Here is a 26,695-nt window from a genome sequence, read left to right on the forward strand (position 1 = left end):
TAGAAAATTACATAAAACCCCCAAACATTATATATATTTTTTTCTAACACCCTAGAGAATAAAATGGCGGTCATCGCAATACTTTTTGTCACACCGTATTTGCGCAGCAGTCTTACAAGCGCACTTTTTTTGGAAAAAATTCACTTTTTTTAATAAAAAAATAAGACAACAATAAATTTGGCCCAATTTTTTTATATATTGTGAAAGATAATGTTACGCCGAGTAAAATGATACCCAACATGTCACGCTGTAAAATTGCGCCCGCTCGTGGCATGGCGTCAAACTTTTACCCTTAAAAATCTAGATAGGCGACGTTTAAAAAATTCTATAAGTTGCATTTTTTGAGCTACAGAGTAGCTCTAGGGCTATAATTATTGCTCTCGCTCTAACGATCGCGGCGATACCTCACTTGTGTGATTTGAACACCGTTTTCATATGCGGGCGCTACTCGTGTATGCGTTTGCTTCTGCGCGTGAGCTCGTCAGGACGGGGCGCTTTAAAATTTTATTGATTTTATTATTTTTTACACTAAAATATAAAAAAATAAAAATGATCACTTTTATTCCTATTACAAGGAATGTAAACATCCCTTGTAATAGAAAAAAGCATGACAGGTCCTCTTAAATATGAGATCTGCTGTCAAAAAGACCTCAGATCTCATATTTAGGCTTAAATGCCAAAAAAAAAAAAAAAAAAGGAAAATTTGTCATTTAAAAAAATGACAAAAAAAAAAATTTGTCTCTTTAAGAGGCTGGGCGGGACTGACGTTTTGACGTCACTTCCGCCCAGCAGAGCTATGAGGACGGGTAGGGGCCATCTTGCCCTCACTCAAGTCCTCACTCTCCAGGCGGCAGCATCGGATCTCCTCCGCCGCTACCGACGGCTCCGGTAAGCGGCGGAGGGCACGGAAAAGCGGCGGGAGGGGGGGGGCCCTCTCCCGCCACCGATAACGGCGATCTCGCGGCAAATCCGCCGCAGAGACCACTGTTATCGTTTACACGGCCGCCCGCTGAAAACATGGATATCTCAGTTGTGGCAGCAGCTGCTGTCGTTACTGAGATATCCATGTTTAAAAAGAGGACGTACATTTACAATACGCGGGTCGGGAAGTAGTTAAAAAACATTGCATATTGAAAAAAGATTAAAATAATACTGCCCACTACATAATTCAGTGACCACCGGTGAAAACAGGTGGTAATGAGTAGTGGTTAATTCAACGCGTTTCAATAAGTAATAATCAATAGAATCTTCATCAGGGATATTGTATCACTGTCTACAGAAAATAAAAGATACAATGTTAAGAATTACACAAGTGTCATAATCCATACTAATAGATATACGATATATCGGCAAGTACATATACAAACATATCTATAAATGTTTGTAAAACAAATTCATTTTGTTTAAGAATATAAAATCGTTTTTCTTATTGCCTTAAAAATCCCCAAATAGCGTTTTTTTTTCACACTTTCTTATGCTATAAGGGATGATGGCAATCACATGAGTCGCCTCAATTTTCTGAATATAATGTGCAGTGTCTTTGCGTAACATTATTGTGGAAAATACCTTATTTACAGTGCCACTGGGCACTCACATGACCCGCCAGAACTCTTCTTCCCTGCTATGAACACTGCAGAGGGAGGGGCTGAGATTCTCGCTGATGTCAGCCGAGAGGCGAGAAGGAGAGCTCCGGTGGGTCACGTGAGCTCCTAGCGGCGCTGCAAATAAGGTATTTTTCACAATAATGTTACACAAAGACACCCACTACACATTATCTAATACTTTTACAGAGCAGATTACATGATTTTACAAGGAGTTTAACCACTTAAGGACTGCCCACCGCATATATACTGTGGCAGGGCGACCCTAAGTTAAACATTTTAAATATTGTTTTTTTTTTTGGGGTAGGGCTTATATTGCAGCCATCCTGGAAAATCACACTAGGTCTTATTTTGGGGGAAATATGGCATATCCCAAGGTGAAAGTTCACTTAGATTTGGATTAGATCAATAGTTTGTCTACCAGGGCAATTTTATAAAAACTTTTGCAAACATGTTAAAATCTGCATCTTTGCTAGAAACTACCCTAAATGCCCAATTTATTTAAAGTTTTTCTGAGGGCAGAGACCCAGGACAGAATGGTGTTGGCTTATGTTGCACAATATCTGTATAGCTTTTTATCATCTATTTTTTTTAGAACATATACAGTAAAATGAATGTTAGTGCAAACAAACATAATAATATATGTTGTTGTCCTGCTGGAAGGTGAACCTCTGCCCCCCGGTCTTAAGTCTTTTGCAGACTCTTTCTCCATCCATCTTCCCATCAATTCTGACCAGCTCTCTGCTGAAGAAAAGCATCCCTACAACATGATGCTGCCAACACCATGTTTCATGGTGGGGATGGTTCAGGGTCATGTGCAGTGTTCATTTTCTACCACATATAGCATTTTGCTTTTAGGCCAAAAAGTAAAATTTTGGTCTCATCTGACCAAAGCACCTTCTTCCATGTGTTTGCTATGTCCCCCACATGGCTTCTCACAAAATTCATATGACTTTCTTTCAAGAATGGCTTTCTTCTTGCCACTCTTCCATAAGGGCCAGATTTGTGGAGTGCACGACTAATAGTTGTCCTGTGGACAGATTCTCCCACCTGAGCTGCGGGTCTCTGCAGCTCCTCCAGAGTTACCATGGGCCTCTTGGCTGCTTCTCTGATTAATGCTCTCCTTGCCCGGCCTGTCAGTTTAGGTGAATGGCCACGTCTTGGTAGGTTTGCAGTTGTGCCATACTCTTTCCATTTTCAGATGATGGATTGAACAGTGCTCTGTGAGATGTTCAAAGCTTGGGATATTTTTTTATAACCTAACCCTGCTTTGAACTTCTCCACAACTTTATCTCTGACCTCCCTGTTCCCCCCTGTTCACAAAGGGAGGGCTTCACAGAACAGCTGTATTTATACTGAGATTAAATTACACACGGGTGCACTCTATTTACTAATTAGGTGACTTCTAAAGGCAATTGGTTCCACTAAATTTTAGTTAGGGGTATCAGAGTAATGGCGGCTGAATACAAATGCATGCTGCAGTTTTCAGATATTTGTAATACATTTTGAAAATTCACTTCATAAATATGTGCCACTTTGTGTTGGTCTATCACATAAAATCGCAATAAAATAAATTAATGTTTTTGGTTGTAACATGAGAAAATGTGGAAAATTTAAAGGAATATTAATACTTTTTCAAGGCACTTTATATACCGGGTAAAATAGGTATTGAACACATAACCATGTTACTAGCACCAACAATTATACATAATATCTATGCTTATTGTTAAGTTAACATTTATTTGAATGATTTTGCACAAGTTGTTATATCAGACCTTCCTCCTATAATGTTTCTTTTATTTTTTAGCTGTTTGCTGAAGTAGAAAATGTGGATACTTGCCAGCTGTTTGAGCAGGGGATTTGTACCATGTATTAAAAAAAATTCAGTTAGCATGTTCAATACTTTTTTCCTGTGTCATTCCATTTTATTACACATAACTTAATTTTTTAAATTATTTGTTTGGTTTCTTTGTATATATGGATTGCATGGGTTGTTACCGACATGCGGTGAAAATTTCATGTCAATAGCACCTTTATGGCCGTTATACACAATCCAAAAATTGGACGACAAATTGTCAGTTTTTTTTTTTGCATGCTAGTCGCATATCGAAAATGGAGAGGTTACTAAAGTTACAAAAATTCTCGTATGACAGAATAGAAAATCAGAAGTGATGTCTTGTGTTGTAGTGTATTTCTATTGTATTTTCGGACGGCAACTGTACTGACTAAACAAAAATTGTATGATCTGGTAAATTTTCACATTTGTCCGATTGGATTATATCGGATGAACTGTCGTGATCGTCTCTCGAAAGCTCTGTACTAACGTTTCAGTTATCGTACGATAGCTTCAAAAGCAGTATTTTCCGTCAGATTTTTTTGATCGCGTGTACGGGTCATTAGGCTGGTTCACACGTCAGATCGCAGCGGCTAACAGCAGTAGTCCGTGCGTCTCCATTCATCGTTTCAGGTCCGATTTCAGACCGAATTTTGGGCTGAAATGGACCTAAAGACGCACATGACTCCTGTGCAATTTGCATTGGAGCCGCTGCAGAGATGTGTGAACCGGCTCCATTGAGAGCCCATCACAAACTACTGCTATGTGAATTAGCATGCGGAGAAACCCCCACATCCAATTTGCAATAATGTGAACCCAGCCTCAGAAATATATTTACCTAGAAAAATGGTGACATGTTCAATACTTATTTTACTCGCTTTATGCGGTGTATATATAATTTTTTTTTTTTTTTTTTGCATAATCTAATTTCAAAAGATAAGCACATATAAGGTGAAGGGATTGTATATTTATTTATCTTCACTAAGGCTTCATGTACACGGGACATTGTTCAACCTCTCCTTAACAATTTAACTTGACAGCTAGAAATCGGCATCTAAAAACGGCCGTTTAGCCGCGTTTACATGACATGTTTAGACGCATTTGCGTCTAGAAGCATTTGAAACATGTATTTATTTTTTATTAAAATGAAAAATGTTTGACGCTTGAAATGCCTCTAAACACAGATTCTGAACACATTTTTTTTGGTTCCAGAAAACGCCTCTAAACTCAACTGCCTATAAACAACTATAAACGACCCTGTGTACATGTACTGATAAGATAACATAGAGAAGAGTTCAGGAGCAGTTGAAAAAAAATGCCCAACTTCTCCTAAATGTCTGTTTACCAGCAGCAGTGTACATGAGGCCTTATGCTGCGTACACATGATCGGTTCGTCTGATGAAAACAATCTGATGGACCGTTTTCATTAGACAAACCGATCGTGTGTGGGCCCCATCGTTTTTTTACCCATCGGTAAAAAAACGTAGAACCTGTTTTAAAATGATCTGATAGTTAAAAAAACAATAGAAAAAAACGATCGTCTGTGGGGAAATACATCGGTTAAAAATCAACGCATGCTCAGAATCAAGTCGACGCATGCTCTGAAGCATTGAACTTTATTTTTCTCAGCACGTCATTGTGTTTTGCGTCACTGCGTTCTGACACGATCGTTTTTTTAACTGATGGTGTGTAGGCAAGACTGATGAAAGTCAGCTTCATCGGATTTGTGATGAAAAAGTCCATCAGACCGTTTTCATCGGATGAGCCGATCGTGTGTACAGGGCATTAGACCAGTGGTTCTCAACCTCTCTAGTGCCGTACCCCTTGATAAAATTTCCCAAGTTGTGGGGACCCCTAACAGTAAAATTATTTTCGTAGCGTGGGTTGCCAGCACCCAAGGCAAGACAAGTAATTTGCTCCCCTAACTCACAGACATTTGGCACTCCCCGAGTATCTTCCACTAGTACAGTATTAAACACCTTATGGTAAATTTTAGAATGTATCACTCTCTTTGTTCTCCTTTCTTTCCCTTTTATCTCTGTCTATCCTAATTTCTTGTCCCCCCCCCCCATTCCTCTCTCTATCTGTCTTTGTTGGTCTTTCTCTTATTCTTTCTCTCCCTTTTTCTTTTTTCCTCCCCTATTTTCCTCTCCCTTGCATGTATTCTCTATTCTCCTTCTCTTACTCCTTGGTGAGGGGAGTTGGGATGAGTGGCAGTGCTGGGGGGAAATCTGATCAGCCAACTTAGGTGCTCTTGATCAAGGTCATCTGCTGATCTGAGAAATGTAGTGGGGACTTTCAATGGCAACTATAATCACAGGTAGTGTTACTCACTGTGTCTCCAGCTTTGTGGTGTCTCATAGCAGTGACACCTATGCTGAAATCAGAAGGTAGGGTCTCCGCCAGCCCCTCCCACTTCACATTCCTCACCAGTCAGCTGACCTTTAGTCTCTGCCCCCCAGCTATGCCGTAAACTGATTGGGTGGCTGTGAAGAGACTGAGTGGGCGGCCATGGGCTCCAGGAACAGCCCAGCTGGGTGGCCACAGGCAACATAGACAGCCCTGCTGGGCGGCTGCAAAAGCGGAGCAGGCTTTAGGAACAGGCCAGGATTCAGTGACCCCTGGCAAATTACCATTCAACCCCCAGGTTGAGAACCACTGCCTTAGACAGACTGATGCTTTCATTACTTTCGACAATTATATTTATTTGTAAACTGAACATATACAGTCCTATTTTATTGTATTTTTTTTCTGTACCCTCGCTTAACATTGATGCAGAATAACAAAAGCAGTATATATTTGGTTATTTCTGTTGCTTCAAAATATGTTGTAGATGCACAATGACAATTTAGACAACTGTGTTTTTATTAAGATTGACTTAGTTATCCTGATACCAAAGTATGGAGGATAATAAATGCCTAGAGTGCAGGTGAAGTCTGTAAAGACAGCATATTCTGTCATGTGCAGCTCTAAATACAAGAATACTCTTAGTGGTTACCAGTTGTTCCCATTTACTGAGAATGACAGAACTTCCTGCTATCTTCATGATCTTTCCTTATTTTCCTCCCTGTCTGGTAGCTGAAAAAACCTGACACATGATTGATTTGCTTTCACAGACTGTCTGCATGTCATAAAATGTTTTTCTGATTACAGTAGACTGGGGCAATTTTTCATGTATCAAGAATTATCAGCTAGGAAAAAAAAAAGTGATTAAACTTTTATGCTGTTTGTTTTCTTAGATATCCAATGTTGGAGAAAAAACTTTAAATAATGGATTTTATATTCATCCTCAGGACTAGAGATTAGATGGGTAGACTGCTACTTCCCATTTACACACCCATCGTTTGAGATGGAGATCAAGTTTCAGGGGAAATGGATGGAAGTTCTAGGATGTGGTGTCATGGAACAGAAGCTGGTGAATTCAGGTAACAAAGAAAAATACATATATATTTATAAATAATCACTTTAAGCTAAAATACATATGACAGCTAAAATACATATGATTCAGGGTCAGCCTGATGAATAGGCTGTAAACGCAACCTGCTACCTATGCTGCTGGGGAAGTTTATAGCTTGTATTATCCTATAGCCATCCAAGAGAAAGCAGGACCGCACACTGAGTATCAGCCTAATAAGTCATGTGTCTCTATGATTAAGCTCGTGGGAGGGTGAAAGGGTGACACTGAGGCCGCGTACACACGGTCGATCCATCCGATGAGAATGGTCCAACGGACCATTTTCATCGCTTTCCTGCTGAAGCAGACCGATGGTCTGATGTGCGTACACACCATCAGTTCAAAACCCGATCGGGTCAGAACGCGGTGACGTAAAACACACAATGTGCTGAAAAAAACGAGGTTCAATGCTTCCAAGCATGCGTCGACTTAATTCTGAGCATGCACGGGTTTTGAACCGATGCTTTTGTGTACTAACCATCGGTTTTGACCGATGGTCAGCCGTCCATCGGTTCGATTTTAAAGCAAGTCCTATAATTTTTGTCCGAAGGACAATAGACCGATGTGCCGTACACACGGTCGGTTTGGACCGATGAAACTGGACTTCAGGCCGTTTTCATCGGTTTGGACCGACCGTGTGTACGCGGCCTCAGTGTGCGGCTCCACTTTTTCTTGTTGAATGGCTGTGCTATGGAGGCTAATCTTGAATTACCAGTTTTTGAGTCCAGGTTGATACATACAGTGGCTTTGAGCTGTACATTTTTTGTATGGGATTAAATTATCCAGTGTTTTACACTTACTAGCCAACAAACAATTCAGTCTGCAGCCCATAACCTGCTTTAAATGTCCACAGTGTGTAGCACTGCATTGTTTACTATTAATATGATTTTATGTTAAAGAAGAAGTTTGGGTTATAGAAAAAAAATAATCATGCTCACCTTTGTGCTGCAGCATTGATGTGATTCTGCAGCTATCAAATGTCGGCTCTTAGGCCTTGTACACACGGTCGGACGGTCCGATGAAAACCGTCCGCCGGACCGTTTTCATCGGACATGTCCACTGCCGGTTTTTGGTCTGATGTGTGTACACACCATCAGACCAAAATCCCCGGTCTAAGAAACATTTGTCCGCTGGAAACCTGTCCGCTAGGCCGGGAATCCGGTCCGGTCGGCCATACAGACGACCGAACATGTCCGCGGAAACTGGTCCGCGGACCAGTTTCAGCAGACATGTTCGGTCATGTGTACGAGGCCTCAGATTGAGAACTGAGCAATCACATGAATGCTGATCATCTAGTTCTCTGTCTTGTTGGAACAAAGAGCTGTGACTGTCAGTCACTGCTCTCTACTCTGCTCCTCTAGCACTCACTGGAGCTCTGGGCTGAAAAGGGGCAGGCGCAGCTGACTTTTGCTCTCAACCATTCACTGGGCAGTTACTAGGTCCTTATACCCAGCCTAAACATTGCAAGAATTCTCAGAGGCACGACACCGCTCCAAACCTACACCTCTTAACGCCCTCAGACCATCTGGGAGCCAGCTCCTGTAGCCTGTCTCCACTCCAACATGAATAAATAGGAAGAAGAAAGCTGCACTCTATAGTTAACTAGTTTTTTGATACTTTGTTTTGTTAACGATAAAGTGGCTGCATAAATATAGTTGCTACCTGAAATATAAACACACTCCCTATACACGTTTCACCCCAGTGGGTTTGCTCAGAAGGATATCCTTGGAGATGAGTATGATTCTCATCTCATATTACAAGAGCTTTATTAAAGCCGTGGATCTCTGGATTATGGATAGCTGCCAGCTCTGGTGAAGGATGGCACAAGAAGTATGCTTCTCTGCTCAAGAAAGAAGAATTAAAGCACATTGCAGGCAAAAGAGACCTAAATGACTCAGAGCCTTTCTCCTCTGTCTTCCTCAAAGGCCTGCTGTTTAAAAAATTACACATATAGATGAATATACTAGAAAATAAAAATAATTATTATTTGAATGAATACATAACTGGTGAATAGCTTTCATTAAACTACAGCTATTTTTTTTTTGGAGGTAGGGACTGATGTAGATAGTTTTATATTGTTTGTAAAATCTTCTGCAGAGAAGTGTCAGTACTGTATAAATGCCTGTAATACAATTATATAGTATTGGAAACAGCTTGTTTACTATAAAAATTAAAAATAAATGTATTAAAAAAAAATACATTTAATCAGAACTTTAGCTATTTATTTGACCTACAATGCAATGTTGCCCAATCAAAAAGGATGTCCGTGAATCCTTGAACAACAGTTTTTTTAAGTTTATTAAATGTCTATGAAAATAATGAAAATTAATTCTGAAAACTTTGGCCTACAACATATTTCAGGCCACAGTCAGGCAGATAGTTTTCAAAGGGAGGAAAGTGGAATTAAAGCTGTTTCTATTTACAGTACCTTTCTACAGCAATGCAATGTGCCATGTTTTTTTTTAGTTTTCTTCCGGGTTCAGCATCTTTGGCCATTTTGTTTGGCTGGCCTAACATGACATAACTCATTTCATGGGAGTCAATTCAAATAAGCTCTGAGCCCCCCCCCCCCCCCCCCCCATAGTGTTTGTCAATGCTACAGAAACTAGGCTAGTGTAGCCTTTAAGCTGCATTTAACGGAGCCGCACAGTCAAACATTCTCGTATTATAATACATCTGTTCTGGCCAGGCCTTGGGAAAGTGGGGAGGGAGGGACTTTTGAGGCAGCTTCAGCTGCCCATGGGCTGAGGAGGCACCAATGGGGTTGTGCATCACCTCACGCTGCCTCTTCAGCCAATGGGTACAAACAGTTCACTGTCCATCGCTGCAACTAGATCTTTATCTAGGGGCTTCCTGCCAGTGCGGGTGAGGGATGGAGTGGTGGCTCTGTTGCAGGAGGAAGCCTGCCCACAAGCTCATGAACTGAATGCTGTAAAGGTGTGGGATGAGAGAACAAGAAAGGGTTTTACCTCTGTGAGAATGAAGGAAAAAGAACTGTTGAATGTACAACTTTTACATTACATGACCTGTGCCCCCCTTTAAAGGAGAAGTCCAGCCAAAGCTTGTTTGGCTTGTCTTCTCCTATGAATCACAGGAGTACAATTTGTTATGCACTCCTGTGACCCATTTTCAGCAGAGAGTGGGATGAAGTCCGCTCTCTGCTGACGTCACAGAAATCAGTCCAGGCACGCGTCATAGCGACAATAAACGATTTTTTTTTAAATGGCGTGAAGTTCCCCCTAATTTTTGGGGGATCAAAGTCGTGTCCCTGGTCATTGAAGTCATACTTCAAGTCGTGGGGAAAAGTCGGATCCACAGTCGTATGACTGTCTAGTAAAAATCGCGAATCACGTCATTGTGTCAAAATCACGGTAAAATCGCGCAACTTTGAAGTCGTATAAGTGTGAAAGGGGCCTAAGTGGTTGCTGTAAGGTGTTCAAGAGGACAAATGGAAGTTTATAATGGTGTTATTGCACCACAACCATGAGTCAAGTGTTTGGCTTATAGCTGTAGCGCAATTGATTTGAATGGCTGAGTTTAATAGATAACTCAAAATACAATGCTAAGTTTTCTGTGGCCGTGAAGCAAAGCACCATGGCATGTGAGCAACCTCCTCCAGTTGTATTTTAGATTTTAGTTGGGTGGGTACCTGCATAAAAACTCCTTTTAAAAAATGATCAAAAAATCCAGAGATATATGCATTTAAACCATATCTCAACCTGTAAAAACTGAGATTGGCCTGCCCCATGCTGCCTCCTCCCTAGTAGTCTTTTAATGGGATGGGCAGTATCACAGGTCTACAGGAAGGCTCAGTAAATGTAAATGTTGATTTTTGCATTAAACTTAAGCTGCTTCTGAGAATCCACTAATTTTGCATTGTTTTTTATTCTATGCTCTGTGCGAATTGAACATATTTGTTACAAGCTTGCTTTAAATTGCATGTAAAGCTTCAACTTTTTTGGGGATAGAGTTGTCAGTTTTTGGTTACTATTCATGTCCCTCCTTGGAAGAATCACTGTTTCTATCTGTCCAATGTCTTCATGGCTAAAAGTAAAATTCTAAATTTTAAGTTTTTACCAGAATGGGAATTGAGGGGAAGTTTCCAATGGGAACCTTTGCTCCTGTGACAGATTCCCATCACCTTAGATGTCAAAAACACAGTGTTTTGACCATTTCCTACTCTTTCCAAAAGAATAATGTAGGCTTTAGCAATATTTAAATGCCATATGCAGCTATCTCATTAAAATCTGTATTCATAACAGTCTGAAGCTCAGTGGTAGTCAAATGACTTAAAAAGCTGCTTCAAGCTTTCTAAATGCTCTAAATCTGTCTGCTAGTCATGCTGCTCTTCAGACCATTTTTTTTCCTAAACATATGTGATAAAGACTTTTAGTGATGTGAATGTACAGTATGTAAAGCACTGCGTAACGTGTGGCTATAAATACCTGTAATAAAAATAGTGCTGTCATTGGCTCTAGTGATTCTAGACCTTCATTTTAGTCGCTGATATGCAGATTCCTTTGCAGCATATCCATTGTGGCTGTATTTTTAACATAGCTCTTCATAACTGAGCATTTGGCTTGTTAAAGTGATTGTAGTCTTGTTTTTCTTTTTTTTATAACAATCATGTTATACTTAAGGCCCATACACACGATCTGATTCTTTGACAACAAAGTTCAAAATGACCAGTTTTTTCAGGAAATCTGACCGTGTGTACGCTCCATCGGACAAACGCTTTTGTTTTTCATCGGACAAATGTTCGCTCTGCAAACAGACAAGCTTTCCGGCAACAAAAGTCCGATGGAGCAAAGTCCGATCGTGTGTACAGAATGCCATCTGACTTAAGTCCAAAGTACAAACATGCATGCTCAGAACCAATGCAAAAGATCAACCAGAAATAGCAAAATTTGCCCAAAGGGTGACACTAAAGAGCAGAAAAACCATGTAGTACGTCAATTACGTCACTACGTTCATGTTTGTTGGCTGAAAAAGTCCTGCGGTGTGTATGCATACAAAGTTCACGGCCAACGCCTTTCGGACAAAAATCTACAGAAAAGTTTGTTTGAAGTCCAATCGTGTGTATGAGGATTTACTTGCCCTGTGCAGTGGATTTGCAAAGAGCAGCCAAGATCATCCTCTTTTCGGGTCGCTCTTCACTGCTCCTGGCCCCATAGCAGCTTGCTATGGGGCACCCGAGCTGCAGCTCTGCGTGTCCATTCAGGCACGGAGATGTGGTTCGGCCCCACCCCTCTTTCTTGCTGTCTCAGCCAATCAGGAGGAAGAGTTCCGGAACAGCTGAGGGACTCGTGGACATCGCTGAATAGCGATAGGGGTTCAAGTAAGTATTACGGGGGTTGCTGTACACAGAAGGCTGTTTATCTTAATGCATAGAATGCATTAAGATAAAAAAACATCTGCCTTTACAACCACTTTAAGTATTACTGTATATTATTAAGTATTATAGCTCTGTCTCACCAAAATTATCTTGCACCTTAGTATAGGTGAAATTTTATATTTATGATTACCATACCTAATATACCAGATCAGGGATCATCTGTGTATTGCATCTGTTGGAGCTATGTTCTGCTGAGACATTAGTATTTTGGGAGTGTAACATTTTACTAAAGAAAATAATAATGCAAAACCAAGGAATGCTGTAGCAGAAATGTTTTATATTCAGGCAGGTAGACATGTACCAGGTCTACTTTTCACTCTGGAAAGTTCATAAATCCAGTCCCTTTGAAGGGATAACTACTTTGGACTCTGATGTCTGACCAGGTGCTATCTCTAGACATACTGACATAGGCACACAATTAGATACTAGCACCTTTACCAGTTCTAGTTCACTTGTTTCACATGATTTAAATTCATAAAGGGTTAAAAAAAACAATTACAATTTCAATCTAATACATTTTACCAGCAGTTTTGTGTGGTTTATTGTCCATAATAAATGTCACCATGTGCCTTTATCTGTGTTTGCTTATGAAAGGTACTGATTGATCTCAAACATATAAGCTTTTGTAGTTCTAACATTTTCTGTGGATCATGTCATGATTTGCATTAAATACTGGGACAACTAATCGTCCAGGTGTTTCGTAGGCACAGATTTACTCTTTAATATATGCAAATATTTAAATTAAATATAAGTTGTGGGTTTGAAATTGACTTTAAAATTTATGGAGTATACATATGCATGTGCACACATCTTTTTATTTTTTTTCTTCTAAACAGAATAAACTGTTGAACAGATGGTGATAAGAAATGATTTGTATATTTATGCCATACCTAAATAAATTGCACTGTATGCCATTTCATTTTATGCTGTGGCCAAACTGTGCTACTGCTTAAGTTCACAATCGCCCTGCAGCCAATAAAATTGATCTCATGTCTTATTCATGTTTTGACCCAAGTCAGTGTGGAATACCATCTGTTTCCACTTGCATTGACCTATAGAGGCTCCCTGTTTTTACACCTGGCTACTTCTGCTTGGCACCATTCTCCTTCAAACAGGAAGCCAAAACAGTAACTGCAACAGAGACAAGCTGCAGGATCATCAAATGTTAAGTATAAATTCTGCTTAACGTGGGAGTAAACTCCCATGCACAATTTTAACCTATAGGTAAGCCTATATTAAGGCTTGGCTATAGGTACTGTACATTTCTCCTAAAAGTACACCATTTAGGGCATATTTACTGTGCACGCAGCCTGTGGCATCACCGCTGCATGCGCTCTGAAGAAACGGCATACCCGTGCTGTTCCTTCAGAGTTCTGCACTGTAAATTTCGGGTAGGGAAGACCAGGTGAAGATGAATCTACATTCAGCAGTGACAGTGTGTCGCTGGAGGACTTCATTCTAAGGAAAGTTTTACATAATGTGATGCATACTAGCACATTATGCCATTGCCTTTGCAGGTTACAAATAAACTGTGATTTATTACTGCTTAAATGCAGTGGGACAATAACTAATGAAAAATTATTTCTCCATGTCTATTTTGGCAGTTTGGTATTTGATCTGTAATAAGTATATTGCTTACTTGTGTTTGTGTCCTTAATATTACCAGCCTGTTTTGCTTGATTCTGGTTGTTTGCTGCCAGCCCTGATTTTTGCCTGTGCTTTAATTTCATTTGCCGTGACCATTGTTCGTTTCATGCAATATGTTTCTGCATATTGACTTTTGCTCTCAACAATGGGACAAAGGTTAAGGCCATGAAGTGGGAGCATCACACTGTGAAATCCATAGCTCCTTGCGGTTTCCTGATAAAGGCTGGCTTTTCCATGTGTGCAGCACTTCAGGGCAAACCAAGTTTATCATTGTTAGTACAGAGAGTCCATGCTATAGCTATGACAGTCATGCTGCTTTTCCCTATTTAGCACTTTTATCATGTTAACACTTTTTTATAGCCTCCTATTGTCTAAAGTACCTGGAAACTGGTATTATTCCTTCCACTCTTCTGCCATAATAGATCATGTATTTGCATTAAAACAAAGCTGTCGTAAAATACTACTATACAATTTATTGTTTCCTCCAAAATGAACTGCCCTTCTAAAGACTTGGCTGCCTTTGATGGAGTTTATAGAATACCAATCTAGCTTAAAGCGGGAGTTCACCCATTTGTGTTTTTTTTCCTCTTTTCCCCCATAGCTGGATGCTCGTTTTGTCTAGGGGAATCGGCTATTTGTTTTAAAATATGAGCTGTACTTACCCGTTTTCGAGATGCATCTTCTCCGTCGCTTCCGGGTATGGGTCTTCGGGAGCGGGCGTTCCTTCTTGATTGACAGGCTTCCGAGAGGCTTCAGACGGTCGCATCCATCGCGTCACTAGTAGCCGAAAGAAGCCGAACGTCGGTGCGGCTCTATACTGCGCCTGCGCACCGACGTTCGGCTTCTTTCGGAAAATCGTGACGCGATGGATGCGACCGTCGGAAGCCTCTAGGAAGACTGTCAATCAAGAAGGAACGCCCAGTCCCGCAGCCCATACCCGGAAGCGACGGAGAAGATGCATCTCGTAAACGGTAAGTACGGATCATATTTTAAAACAACTAGCCGATTCCCCTAGACAAAACGAGCATCCATCTAAGGGGAAAATGTGTTCTCCATGGGTGAACTTCCGCTTTAACCCCTTTTTCATTACTAAGGTGTACTTGAAATATTTGTTTTTAAAGGATTGTTTTTATTTTGTCTGCACCACCTATTTCTGGGGACACTTTTAGTTCTATTTTATGTTTACTTTATTCTTTTTAGGACTATAACTTTTTATTTATGTTGTTCCTCCTCTGGATGGGTGACACGCTGTGTACATCTAGTCTCTACTCTAGAGTTGCTATCTTAATGCTTTCCTGTAACTCATACTGCTTTAAAAAAATATTAGGTCTCATAAATAATTATCTAATTTGAAATTTACTAACATGTCTGGTTACCACCATCTCTGTTGAGATTTCTGTTCTATTTGTTTCTCTTATTATTGCATATTAAATGCTAAATGAAGAATATGTAAGAAACAAAGCCCAGTGTTGTCTTTGTGTTAGACGTCTGTGGTAGCGAGCCCTTGTAGATGACCAACTTGGGGTTCCCCAGGGCACAGAGTCTAAGCCCAAGCCTGCTTCTTTACCAGAGCCCCTGATGGTGGGGATGGACTTGCAGCGAGCTGGAACCAGGTTTCAGCCCCCAGGTACGCTCAGCTGAGGATGTGGAGACCACCCACTTGTGTAGAGGTAAGCCAAGATCAGGGCAGGTAGCACACAAGCACAGTTGGTAAACACAGCTTGGGTTGGTACATGAGTAGCCAGATACAGTATAAACGAGTGACATGCAATGGGAGCTTGGAGAACTGTGAAGTTGTTTAGGCAATCTGGGTTACACTGAGCATGTGTTATATAGACAAGCAAACTAGGAGGCGGGCCAGGAAGTGATAGAAGGGAAGGAAATAAAAGCCCACAGAATAACAGACAAAACCCATAGGTGAGCACAGCCAAACAATGCAATAAAAGGAATCAAGGTAGGGAAGCACTGCAGCAAGGAGGTAAGACAAGCAGGAAACTGCAGGTTAACTTGTGACACTTTGTATAAGCTGGATCAACCCTTAGTCCATAAAGCTTCAAGTACAATGTCTAATTTTTAAAAAGGCAGTATGAACTTGCCATGGCACAAAAATTGTGCTTTCATAAACCTCAGTGATTTGCTTTATAGATGTACTTAATGCTCCACAATCATTGGGACTCTCAAGTGGTAAATGGAGAATGGGAATGAAACAAGCGAAAAGGAGAGCCAGGAGAGAGGCTAGTCACTTGACCTGTCTAAGTGTCATAGCCAGCTTTCATAAAATTTTCTTAAGAATTATGTTAGCAGATAGAACACTACATAGGCTATCTATAAGACAGTTTATGAATGTGCAGGCTGCGGTAAGTAGTGGTCCTGTGAATTAAAACATTTTCATCATAAATGAGCACCTTAAAGTGATACTATAGGTTTGATTTAAAAAAGAAATAACAGACATGTCATACTTGCCTCCACTGTGCAGGTCATTTTGCACAGAATGGCCCCAAACATCCTTGTTTGGGTTACCACAGTGTCATGTCCTGTGTGTTGTGAGAGACACAAGACTCTGATCTGGAGCAATGGATGTTTATTTCAGTACAGGCTGTACACTGCAACATGCATCTCAGGACAGTACATATCTCTGCTTCCTACATGTGCTCTCTCTAAGATGGCTACTATGACCCTTGACCCTTGTCATCACTGCTGGGTGGAGCCAGCCTTAAAGTGCCAGTACATGTGGAACCATTTAGGTATAACACACAGCGGCTCTCTCGGCTCCTCCCCACATCAGATAACCCAAGGGGGATACCTTGCAGGCATGCTCCTGTGTCCAGCATTCGGTGTCCGTAGACAACCAAATGCAGGACTTGGCGCCTGCGTCATTGGATTTAATTGACAGCAGCAGGAACCAATGGCTGTGCTGCTATCAATCTATCCAATGAAGAGTTGAGAACCCGTGGAGGATGCAATATGGTGAAAAACACAAATGTTTACAACCCCTTTAAGTGTCATACACTATGTTAGGCTATATCCCTGCTCAATAAATCATGCCTAATATAAATGGGCCAAATGATGTCCACCACTCACTGGTGCACATCACTCCACGCTAAGACTGCAATTCCTATTTTATTTAGAAAATACCTGTGATGTGTCCCCTGCATACAGTGGGGCAAAAAAGTATTTAGTCAGCCACCAATTGTGCAAGTTCTCCCACTTAAAAAGATGAGAGAGGCCTGTAATTGTTATCATAGGTATACCTCAAATATGAGACATAAAATGTGGAAAAAAATCCAGACAATCACATTTTCTGATACGAAAATAATGTATTTGCAATGTCAGAATGTTTATACTGAAATATTAAAATAGTAGTGTATTTATGGAAATATGCAAATCTTGTTTTTGGGAGATTTACAATTCCCTACAATATCAAACATGAAATTCTAAGTTCCTTGATCCATGCTAGTTTGAAGACACAAATGAATATTTAAAACATATCTGTAACAGAATGACCCATGACACCCAGAGACTTTTGAAGGATGAGGGGTACTCCTTTGCCAGCGTCACTAATAACTCTTGGGTCTAGGGTCATCCTGTGCCCCTTTTGGGCATAGGGTGACTAAGAAATATTAATTATAAATTACATGAGATGTGACTGATAACTGATAATTCATATTGCAGGATATCTTGTAATATTACAGTTTGGTTCATGCTGACCCACACCAGGTCAGTGGAGTGTCTCCTTCAATGTGAGGACACGTGCTTTTGAGGTGTTAATTGGGTCTGCTCCAAGACCTTTCATTGTGAGATGCTAATGCCACTGTTTTGTGTGACGATGCTATTGATGATAGATATGTGTTGTGAGTTAACAGTCTAAAGGTCAGATGTCTGACTTCTCAGGTGTAGTAATTAGGTCATGTTAAATTATGTCAGACCGTTTGCCTAAAAGTCTGTAGAATGTGATTGAAGCCCCATTGTGTGATGTGTGGGTGGAATGTGTCTTTGTTCCTTTGATTACTGTAACATGCCTGTAACTATATAAGAAAGCTAAGTTACCATTAAAAGTGTTAATACATTTTGAATTCAGTAACAGAGCTTGTCAGTCTCGTTATTGAGGGAATCCATATGGATCGTGTCTGTTGGATGGTTGGACTGTCAGATAAGCTGTCGTGGGTTGATGGAATGGGAATATCGTAAACTGTGGTGATCGTTACAATATCTATTTATTAACTAAAGATACAATGCAAAATTAAAATCAGGTATAATTTGTGATAAAACAGATACCGTATTTATCGGCGTATAACGCACACTTTTTTCCCCTTAAAATCAAGACAAAATCGTGGGTGCGCGATATACGCCGATCCTGCTGTCTCTGGGCGCCGCCAAAATAGACAGAGGACCGCGAGAGAAGCCGAACAGAGCCGAACAGACAGGAAATCCGGCTCTGTACAGCTCGGCTGAGGCGCCAAACTCAAAAATACACGCCGAGCAAGACAGTAGACGGACACCTCCAAGCAAGTCCACAGACGGACACCGGGAAAGGCCGCCGATGGACGCCAGACAAGGCCGCCGAGAGGAGCCGGGCAAGCCGCAGATGGACACCCACAAGGCTGGATGGACTCTGCGCAAGGCCGCAGACGGACGCCGCAGACGGACACCGGGAAAGGCCGCCGATGGACGCCAGACAAGGCCGCCGAGAGGAGCCGGACAAGCCGCAGATGGACACACACAAGGCTGGATGGACTCTGCGCAAGTCCGCAGACGGACGCCGGACAAGGCCGCCGATGGACGCCGAGCAAGACAGCAGACGGACACTGACAAGGCCGCACCGACAAGCATTCAAAATGTAAGTTTTTTTTTCCTGTACATTTTTTTTTACTTAAAACTTCCCTTAAGCTTGGGGTGCGCGTTATACGCCGGCACGCGGTATACGCAGATAAATAGGGTACATGATATACTTCTACAATCAGAGATAAATGGTGATTAATGTTCAGATAATATTTACATACAGTTCCATGCAAACTCTATATGACAAGGTGTATTCACAGTTCAATACTTAAATAATACTTGTACATTTAAAACGTATTAACTCTTAGTGAGATGCCTTTCTGTTACTTCACAGAAGGTGTAAACAAATTTTGTTTATCTTAGCTACGGTATTTCGTCCTCAAAACAAACAGATCTCCTCACTTACACTCTTAGGCCTCGTACAGACGAGGGGATCTCCGCTGGAAACGTTTCCAGCGGAGATTCCTCCTCCAGATTTTGATCCGATGGCTTGTACACACCATCGGATCAAAATCCGCGCGGAATACATCCGCGGTGACGTGTCGCGATGATGACACGGCGACGCTGGAAGGTAAGTACTTCCACGCATGTGTCGAATCATTACGACACATGCGAGGGAGGGGAGTGGACGGATTGATCCGGTGAGTCTGTACAGACCACCGGATCAATCCGCTGGACAGGATTCAAGCGGATAGATTTCTTAGCATGCTAAGAAATTTTTATCCGCTTGAAATCCGTCGGCTGGATTTTTATCCGCCGATAAATGTCCGCTAGGCCGTACACACGACCGGATCTATCTGCTGGAACTGATCAGCGGATCAATCCCAGCGGATAGATCCGGTCGTGTGTACGAGGCCTTAGATGCATAAACAACAATTTTATATTATGCACACGGCTTGACAATACAATGAAGGCTTATATTAAATTCAGAGAGAATTTATTTTACAATAAAACCATTGTACAAATCTAGCTCTAGCTTTATAAAGACAACCAAATTGGTGTCTCTTAATATTTGGAATATAATTGTTTCATACTGCCGTTAACCACTTGGGATCCTCGCGCCGTCTATTGACGGCTACAGCGGGGATCCCAAAAGCCAAAGTGCCGTCAATTGACGGCCGCCCCTTTGGGCGGTCCCCGCGCGCGCTCCAGAGCGCGCAGCGGGGAAATTTTGTTTTGGCCGTGTCCCTTGGACACAGCCAATTAGAGATCGCCGCAAACGGCCAATCAGAGTGGCCGTTTGCGATGCGATCTGGGCGGCCAATGAGAGGAGATCTCAAATGTAAACATATGAGATCATCTCTCATTGCCGCCTCTCCCTCCTCACACAGAGACAGCGTGTGAGGAGAGAGAAGTGAGTGAAATAAGTTACAGTGTTACAGTTACAAAGTGCCTGCCATCCATCCCAGTCCCATCCACCAGTGCCATCCATCCCAGTGCCATCCACCAGTGCCATCCATCCCAGTGCCATCCATCCCAGTGCCATCCATCCCAGTGCCATCCATCCCAGTGCCATCCATCCCAGTGCAAGCCATCCCAGTGCAAGCCATCCCAGTGCCGCCAATCAGTTCCCACCCGTGCTGCCAATCAGTGCCCGCCTGTGTGCCAATCAGTGCCCGCCTGTGCCGCCAATCAGTGCCTGCCTGTGCCGCCAATCAGTGCCTGCCTGTGCCGCCAATCAGTGCCTGCCTGTGCCGCCAATCAGTGCCCACCTGTGCCGCCAATCAGTGCCCACCTGTGCCGCCAATCAGTGCCCGCCTGTGCCGCCAATCAGTGCCCGCCTGTGCCGCCAATCAGTGCCCGCCTGTGCCGCCAATCAGTGCCTGCCTGTGCCGCCAATCAGTGCCCGCCTGTGCCGCCAATCAGTGCCCACCTGTGCCGCCAATCAGTGCCCGCCTGTGCCGCCAATCAGTGCCCGCCTGTGCCGCCAATCAGTACCCGCCTGTGCCGCCAATCAGTGCCTGCCTGTGCCGCCAATCAGTGCCCGCCTGTGCCGCCAATCAGTGCCCGCCTGTGCCGCCAATCAGTGCCCATCTGTGCCGCCAATCAGTGCCCGCCTGTGCCGCCAATCGGTACCCGCCTGTGCCGCCAATCGGTACCCGCCTGAGCCGCCAATCGGTACCCGCCTGAGCCGCCAATCAGTGCCTGCCTGTGCCGCCAATCAGTGCCCGCCTGTGCCGCCAATCAGTGCCCGCCTGTGCCGCCAATCAGTGCCCGCCTGTGCCGCCAATCGGTACCCGCCTGTGCCGCCAATCGGTACCCGCCTGAGCCGCCAATCGGTACCCGCCTGAGCCGCCAATCGGTACCCGCCTGTGCAGCCAATCGGTACCCGCCTGAGCCGCCAATCGGTGCCCACCTGTGCTGCCAATCAGTGCCCACCTGTGCTGCCAATCAGTGCCCACCTGTGCTGCCAATCAGTGCCCATCAGTGAAGGTTTAGCACACACCAGCAAAATGTCCAAAAGGTCCTATTCCCTTCAGGAGGCTTTCCAAATAATTTCTGCCCCCGACGAGAGCAACGTGGAGCTCTCTCTTTCAGAGTCCCTTTCCAACTCTGATTCGGAGTTTGACGTCGCTTATGAGCCAGCCATCAGTAGCGCAACACTGAGTGACTCAGAGGAGGAAGATAGCCGGCCGGCTAAACGAAGGCGTGAGGAGGCAGTGCCATCCACCAGCACCGCAGTGCCATCTGCCAGCACCGCAGTGCCATCTGCCAGCACCGCAGTGCCATCTGCCAGCACCGCCGTGCCATCTGCCAGCACCGCAGTGCCATCTGCCAGCACCGCAGTGCCTCGGCAACAAACTTCCAGGACCCATGCCAGCCTTCCCTATGCCCTTCAGAACCCCTTGTGGCTTCCTGCTACTTCAGGAGAAGCCAACATTCCCCCTTTCACGGCCCAGCCAGGAATCCAAGTGAACACGGAGAATTTTACCCCACTCGATTATTTTAACCTCATGTTTACAGAGGACATGCTATCTGAAATTGTGGCCCAGTGCAACCTATTTGCACAGCAATTTATTGCAAACAATCCCACGTCCTACTATGCCCGTCCCTTCCAGTGGAGAGACCTTACGTTGGACGAGTTCAAAATTTTTTTAGGCCTCACATTTTGTATGGGACTCAACCCAAAAAACACTTCACGTGCCTTTTGGTCCAAAAAGCCGATCTACCACATGCCCATCTTCTCCACCATAATGCCCAGAGCCCGATACTTTGCAATAATGAGATTCCTACATTTCAACGACAATACCCAGTGCCACCCCCGAAATCACCCAGATCATGACAGGCTCTTCAAAATCCGGCCCTTACTCAATTATTTTTCCGAGAAATTCCCCCAATTGTACACCCCGGACCAACACATCTGTGTGGATGAGTCCCTTATCAAATTTAGTGGCAGACTCCAAATAAAACAATTCATGCCCAGCAAAAGAGCCCGCTATGGTGTGAAGGTCTACAAATTGTGTGACCGAGTCACAGGATACCTGTATGCCTACAGAGTATACGAAGGCAAGGACACCCAGATCAATCCCCCTAATTGCCCAGACTACTTGGGATCAAGTGGCAAAATTGTTTGGGAACTAATCAACCCCCTATTAGACAAAGGATACCATCTATACGTAGATAATTTCTACACCTCTCTTCCCCTGTTCCACAACCTGCACCGGAAGCAGACGCCAGCATGTGGCACCGTCCGAAACAATAGGAAAGGCTTTCCTCAAAGCCTGGTGAACCAAAAGTTGAAAAGAGGAGAATCAGCAAGTCTGCGTAACAATGCGGTTTTGGCGGTGAAGTGGAAGGACAGAAGGGATGTCTATATGCTATCTACTATCCACAATGACACCATTGTTGAAACCCGCAGAAGGCGTGGCACCACCATCCGAAAGCCCACTTGCATCCAGGACTATAATTTGTTTATGGGGGGGGTCGACTTTAATGACCAGATGCTTGAGCCCTATCTTGCCACAAGAAGAACGTACCATTGGTACAAAAAAGTTGCCATTTATTTTTTTCAATTGGCCATATACAATTCTTTTGTAATTTACAGCAACTCCACCCAAAACCCCAAACGCTTCCTTGGCTACCAAGAGGACCTTATCACTGCCCTTATTTTCCCCAACGATGCACCCCAAACCATCCGATCTGATGTTTTAAGTCGTCTCGCCGAGCGTCATTTTCCCGATAAAGTCCCTCCCACAGAAACAGGCCGACGACGTCAAAAACGATGCAAGGTATGCGCCAGTGAAGGAGTCAGACGAGACACAGCTTACCATTGTGCCGATTGTCCTTCCAAACCAGGCCTCTGTATAATTGACTGTTTTCGCCGTTACCACACCAAACTAAAGTATTAATCCTCCGTTCCTGCCTTCACACACCTTCACACCCCTTATGCCACCGCCTGCTCTGTAACTGACCCCGGCTTGTTTTTTGACCACGATTCTGCCTAACGATTTTGTAATGCCTCTGCCCGATTTGGAATTGACCCTGGACTGTTTTTTCGACCATTCTTCTGCCCAACGATTCTGTACTGCCTCTGCCTGATCTGGAACTGACCTCGGACTGTTTGACCATGTTTTTGCCTGCCTCATGGACTGATCTTGTACCCTGCTACTGGACTAGTGGGAACACAGGGGTCTCACATATGTGAGGGGCGCCAGAAAAGTTTTTCTGGATGAAGAAAACTTTTTCGTTTTCTCATCCTAGATTAGGGTCTGGTTGCCCGGAGGCTTCAAAGAGATTTGGGTGGGAGAAGCCTCTACCCCTGTCCCCATTCTGTCCTGAACGAGGCCCTACTTCTGCCTGCTGCCTGTAGGACCTATGCCATCATGCCTCTTGCCTGTTGCATGAACTGACCACCTGCACTAACCCTGACGGGACAGTATCCCTGCCTGGACGTTGCTGACCAAGTCCCTGCCTGCTGCCTGGACCAGTGCTATCCTGCTGTAGAACTGCGCTACTATTACCACAGGTAATCTTTTGTTTACGCTTTGCTCAGCATAATGTATTTTGAGGTGTAATTCTTGGTATGTGCATACTATGTGTCTCTGGAACACCTGACGGTGTTCCTTGCATGTTGGATCTCTGTATGTGGTCAGGCTATGTAGAAGTCTCACACACGTGGTATTGTTGTACTCAGGAGGAGTAGCAGAATGTATTTTGGGGTGTAATTTTTGCTATCTAAATGCTATGTGTTGGAAATATCTTAGAAACATACAACTTTGTGTAAAAAAAATGAGTTTTCATTTTTCTTCCACATGTTCCAAAAACTTCTGGAAAAAAATGAACCATTCAAAAGACTCATTATGCCTCATAGATTATACGTTGGGGTGTTAGCTTTCCAAAATGGGGTCAGTGTGTTGGTAATTCCATTGTCCTGGTGTTCCAGGGCCTTCAAAAGTGTAATAGGTAGTCAACTAGTTAGATGTGCAATTTATGCTCCTAAAACCCCTGATGGCGCTTCCTGCATGTTGGGCCTCTGTATGTGGCCAGGCAGTAAAAAAGTCTCACACATGGGGTATCATTTTACTCAGGAGGAGTAGCAGAATGTATTTTGGGGTGTAATTTTTGATATGTACATGCTATGTGTTGGAAATATCTTATCAATGGACAACTTTGTGTAAAAAAAATGCGTTTTCATTTTTTTTCCACATTTTCCAAAAACTGCTGGAAAAAAATAAACCGTTCAAAAGACTCATTATGCCTCATAGATTATACGTTGGGGTATTAGCTTTCCAAAATGGGGTCACTTTGTGGGTAATTCCATTGTCCTGGTGTTCCAGGGCCTTCAAAAGTGTAATAGGTAGTCAACTAGTTAGATGTGCAATTTATGCTCCTAAAACCCCTGATGGCGCTTCCTGCATGTTGGGCCTCCGTATGTGGCCAGGCAGTGAAAAAGTCTCACACATGGGGTATCGTTTTACTCAGGAGGAGTAGCAGAATGTATTTTGGGGTGTCATTTGTGGTATGTACATGCTATGTGTTGGAAATATCTTATCAATGGACAACTTTGTGTAAAAAAAATGCGTTTTCATTTTTTTTCCACATTTTCCAAAAACTGCTGGAAAAAAATAAACCGTTCAAAAGACTCATTATGCCTCATAGATTATACGTTGGGGTATTAGCTTTCCAAAATGGGGTCACTTTGTGGGTAATTCCATTGTCCTGGTGTTCCAGGGCCTTCAAAAGTGTAATAGGTAGTCAACTAGTTAGATGTGCAATTTATGCTCCTAAAACCCCTGATGGCGCTTCCTGCATGTTGGGCCTCCGTATGTGGCCAGGCAGTGAAAAAGTCTCACACATGGGGTATCGTTTTACTCAGGAGGAGTAGCAGAATGTATTTTGGGGTGTCATTTGTGGTATGCACATGCCATGTGAGAGAAATAAGCTATTACAATGACAATTTTGAGAAATTTTTTAAATGAAAAATAAAAATCTTTATTTTGCAAAGTATTGTGGGAAAAAAACACAACTTCAAATAACTCACCATGCCTCTTACTAAATACCTTGGGATGTCTACTTTCCAAAAAGGGGTTATTTTGGGGGCATTTGTACTTTCCTGGCTTGTTAGGGTCCCAAGAAATGAGATAGGCCTTCAGTACATCAGGTGTGATCAGATGTGACAATTTTTTATGATTTGCACTATAGCTTGTAGACTCTAAAACTTTCACACAGACCAAATAATTTCCAAAAATGTTGGGTTATTTTTATCAAAGACATGTAGCAGTATAAATTGTGGCCAAAATTTATGAAGAAATATTAATAATTTGCAAAATTTTATCACAGAAACTAAGAAAAAATCATTTTTTTTCCAAATTTTCGGTCTTTTTTCATTAATAGCGCAAAAAATAAAAAACCCAGAGGTGATCAAATACCACCAAAAGAAAGCTCTATTTGTGGGAAAAAAAGGACAAAAAAATCATTTGGGTACAGTGTTGCATGACTGAGTAATTGTCATTCAAAGTGTGACAGCGCTGAAAGCTGAAAATTGCTCTGGGCAGGAGGGGTGTTTAAGTGCCCAGTAAGCAAGTGGTTAAACATAATACAACTCAAACACTAGGCGCTATATATATATATATATATATATATATATATATATATATATATATATATATATATATATATATATATATATATATTTAAATGGTTTTAGTTATGTGTATGCAAAAACAATTCCATTACCAAAAGCTAGAATAAATAAACTAATACGTTACCAGTAGTTAAAGAAGTTTGTCAGTTTGAGAAGATTCCACAGGACTTCTTCCAGCATTGCTACATGTTTGCATGCAAGATCTCCCCCTTCCAGCTTCCTTCAGATGTAGACCCCCGAGAGTGAGTCCCTTCAGAGATCCTTTCAGAGAGCGAGAGAGAGTTCCCCAGAGCTCCTCTGCAACTACTTTTTATTCCACCCTCTAAATGGGTGTCTGTCTCATTACTGTGTAATGTATGACGTCAAATGACAATGTGTTTGGCTGGGTTGCCAAAGTAACCAAGTATGCAGCCATCTTGAGTAATATCAATTTTAACCTGTAGGGGTGGTGGTGTATAAGGAATGATTCCTAATGTTAGGGTCACTGAGGCCTACTAATAATGTATGACCCCTTTTGACCTCCGGCTAAGAGAAACACCATTAATTGTGTGAGGGTTTCAAACACTGTCAACCATCTTCAGACATTCTGGCAACTTCTCAATTTATAGTTGAGGTAATTCTACCCACATCTCAGCTAATGGGCTGCAACATTCCTCGAAGCTGAAATCATTTGCAATACAACTCTTAACTTACATTTTACAAATACAGCCCCCAATGTCTTTCACATCATAAGAATATATATATATATATATATATATATATATATATATATATATATATATATATATATACATACCTGCAGCTTTCTAATAATGATAATATATATGTATTTAACCAGTTTATATATGAATTACTAATACAAATATATTGTTAACATATTTGAAAGAAACCATTTAAGATA

The 26,695-nt window shown here is 42.4% G+C and overlaps 1 protein-coding gene across 2 annotated transcripts in view; it reads left to right on the forward strand.

Annotated features, from left to right (window-relative positions):
- Positions 1-26,695, forward strand: part of FARS2 (phenylalanyl-tRNA synthetase 2, mitochondrial) — a 514,600-nt gene that overhangs the window by 157,697 nt on the left and 330,208 nt on the right. For both annotated transcript variants that reach the window (XM_040353668.1, XM_040353667.1), the window contains exon 5: positions 6,729-6,860. In XM_040353668.1, the coding sequence (XP_040209602.1) occupies positions 6,729-6,860 (132 nt within the window). The remainder of the gene's footprint in view (positions 1-6,728; positions 6,861-26,695) is intronic.

Source organism: Rana temporaria, chromosome 5, assembly GCF_905171775.1.
Source record: "Rana temporaria chromosome 5, aRanTem1.1, whole genome shotgun sequence".
Taxonomy (NCBI): domain Eukaryota; kingdom Metazoa; phylum Chordata; class Amphibia; order Anura; family Ranidae; genus Rana; species Rana temporaria.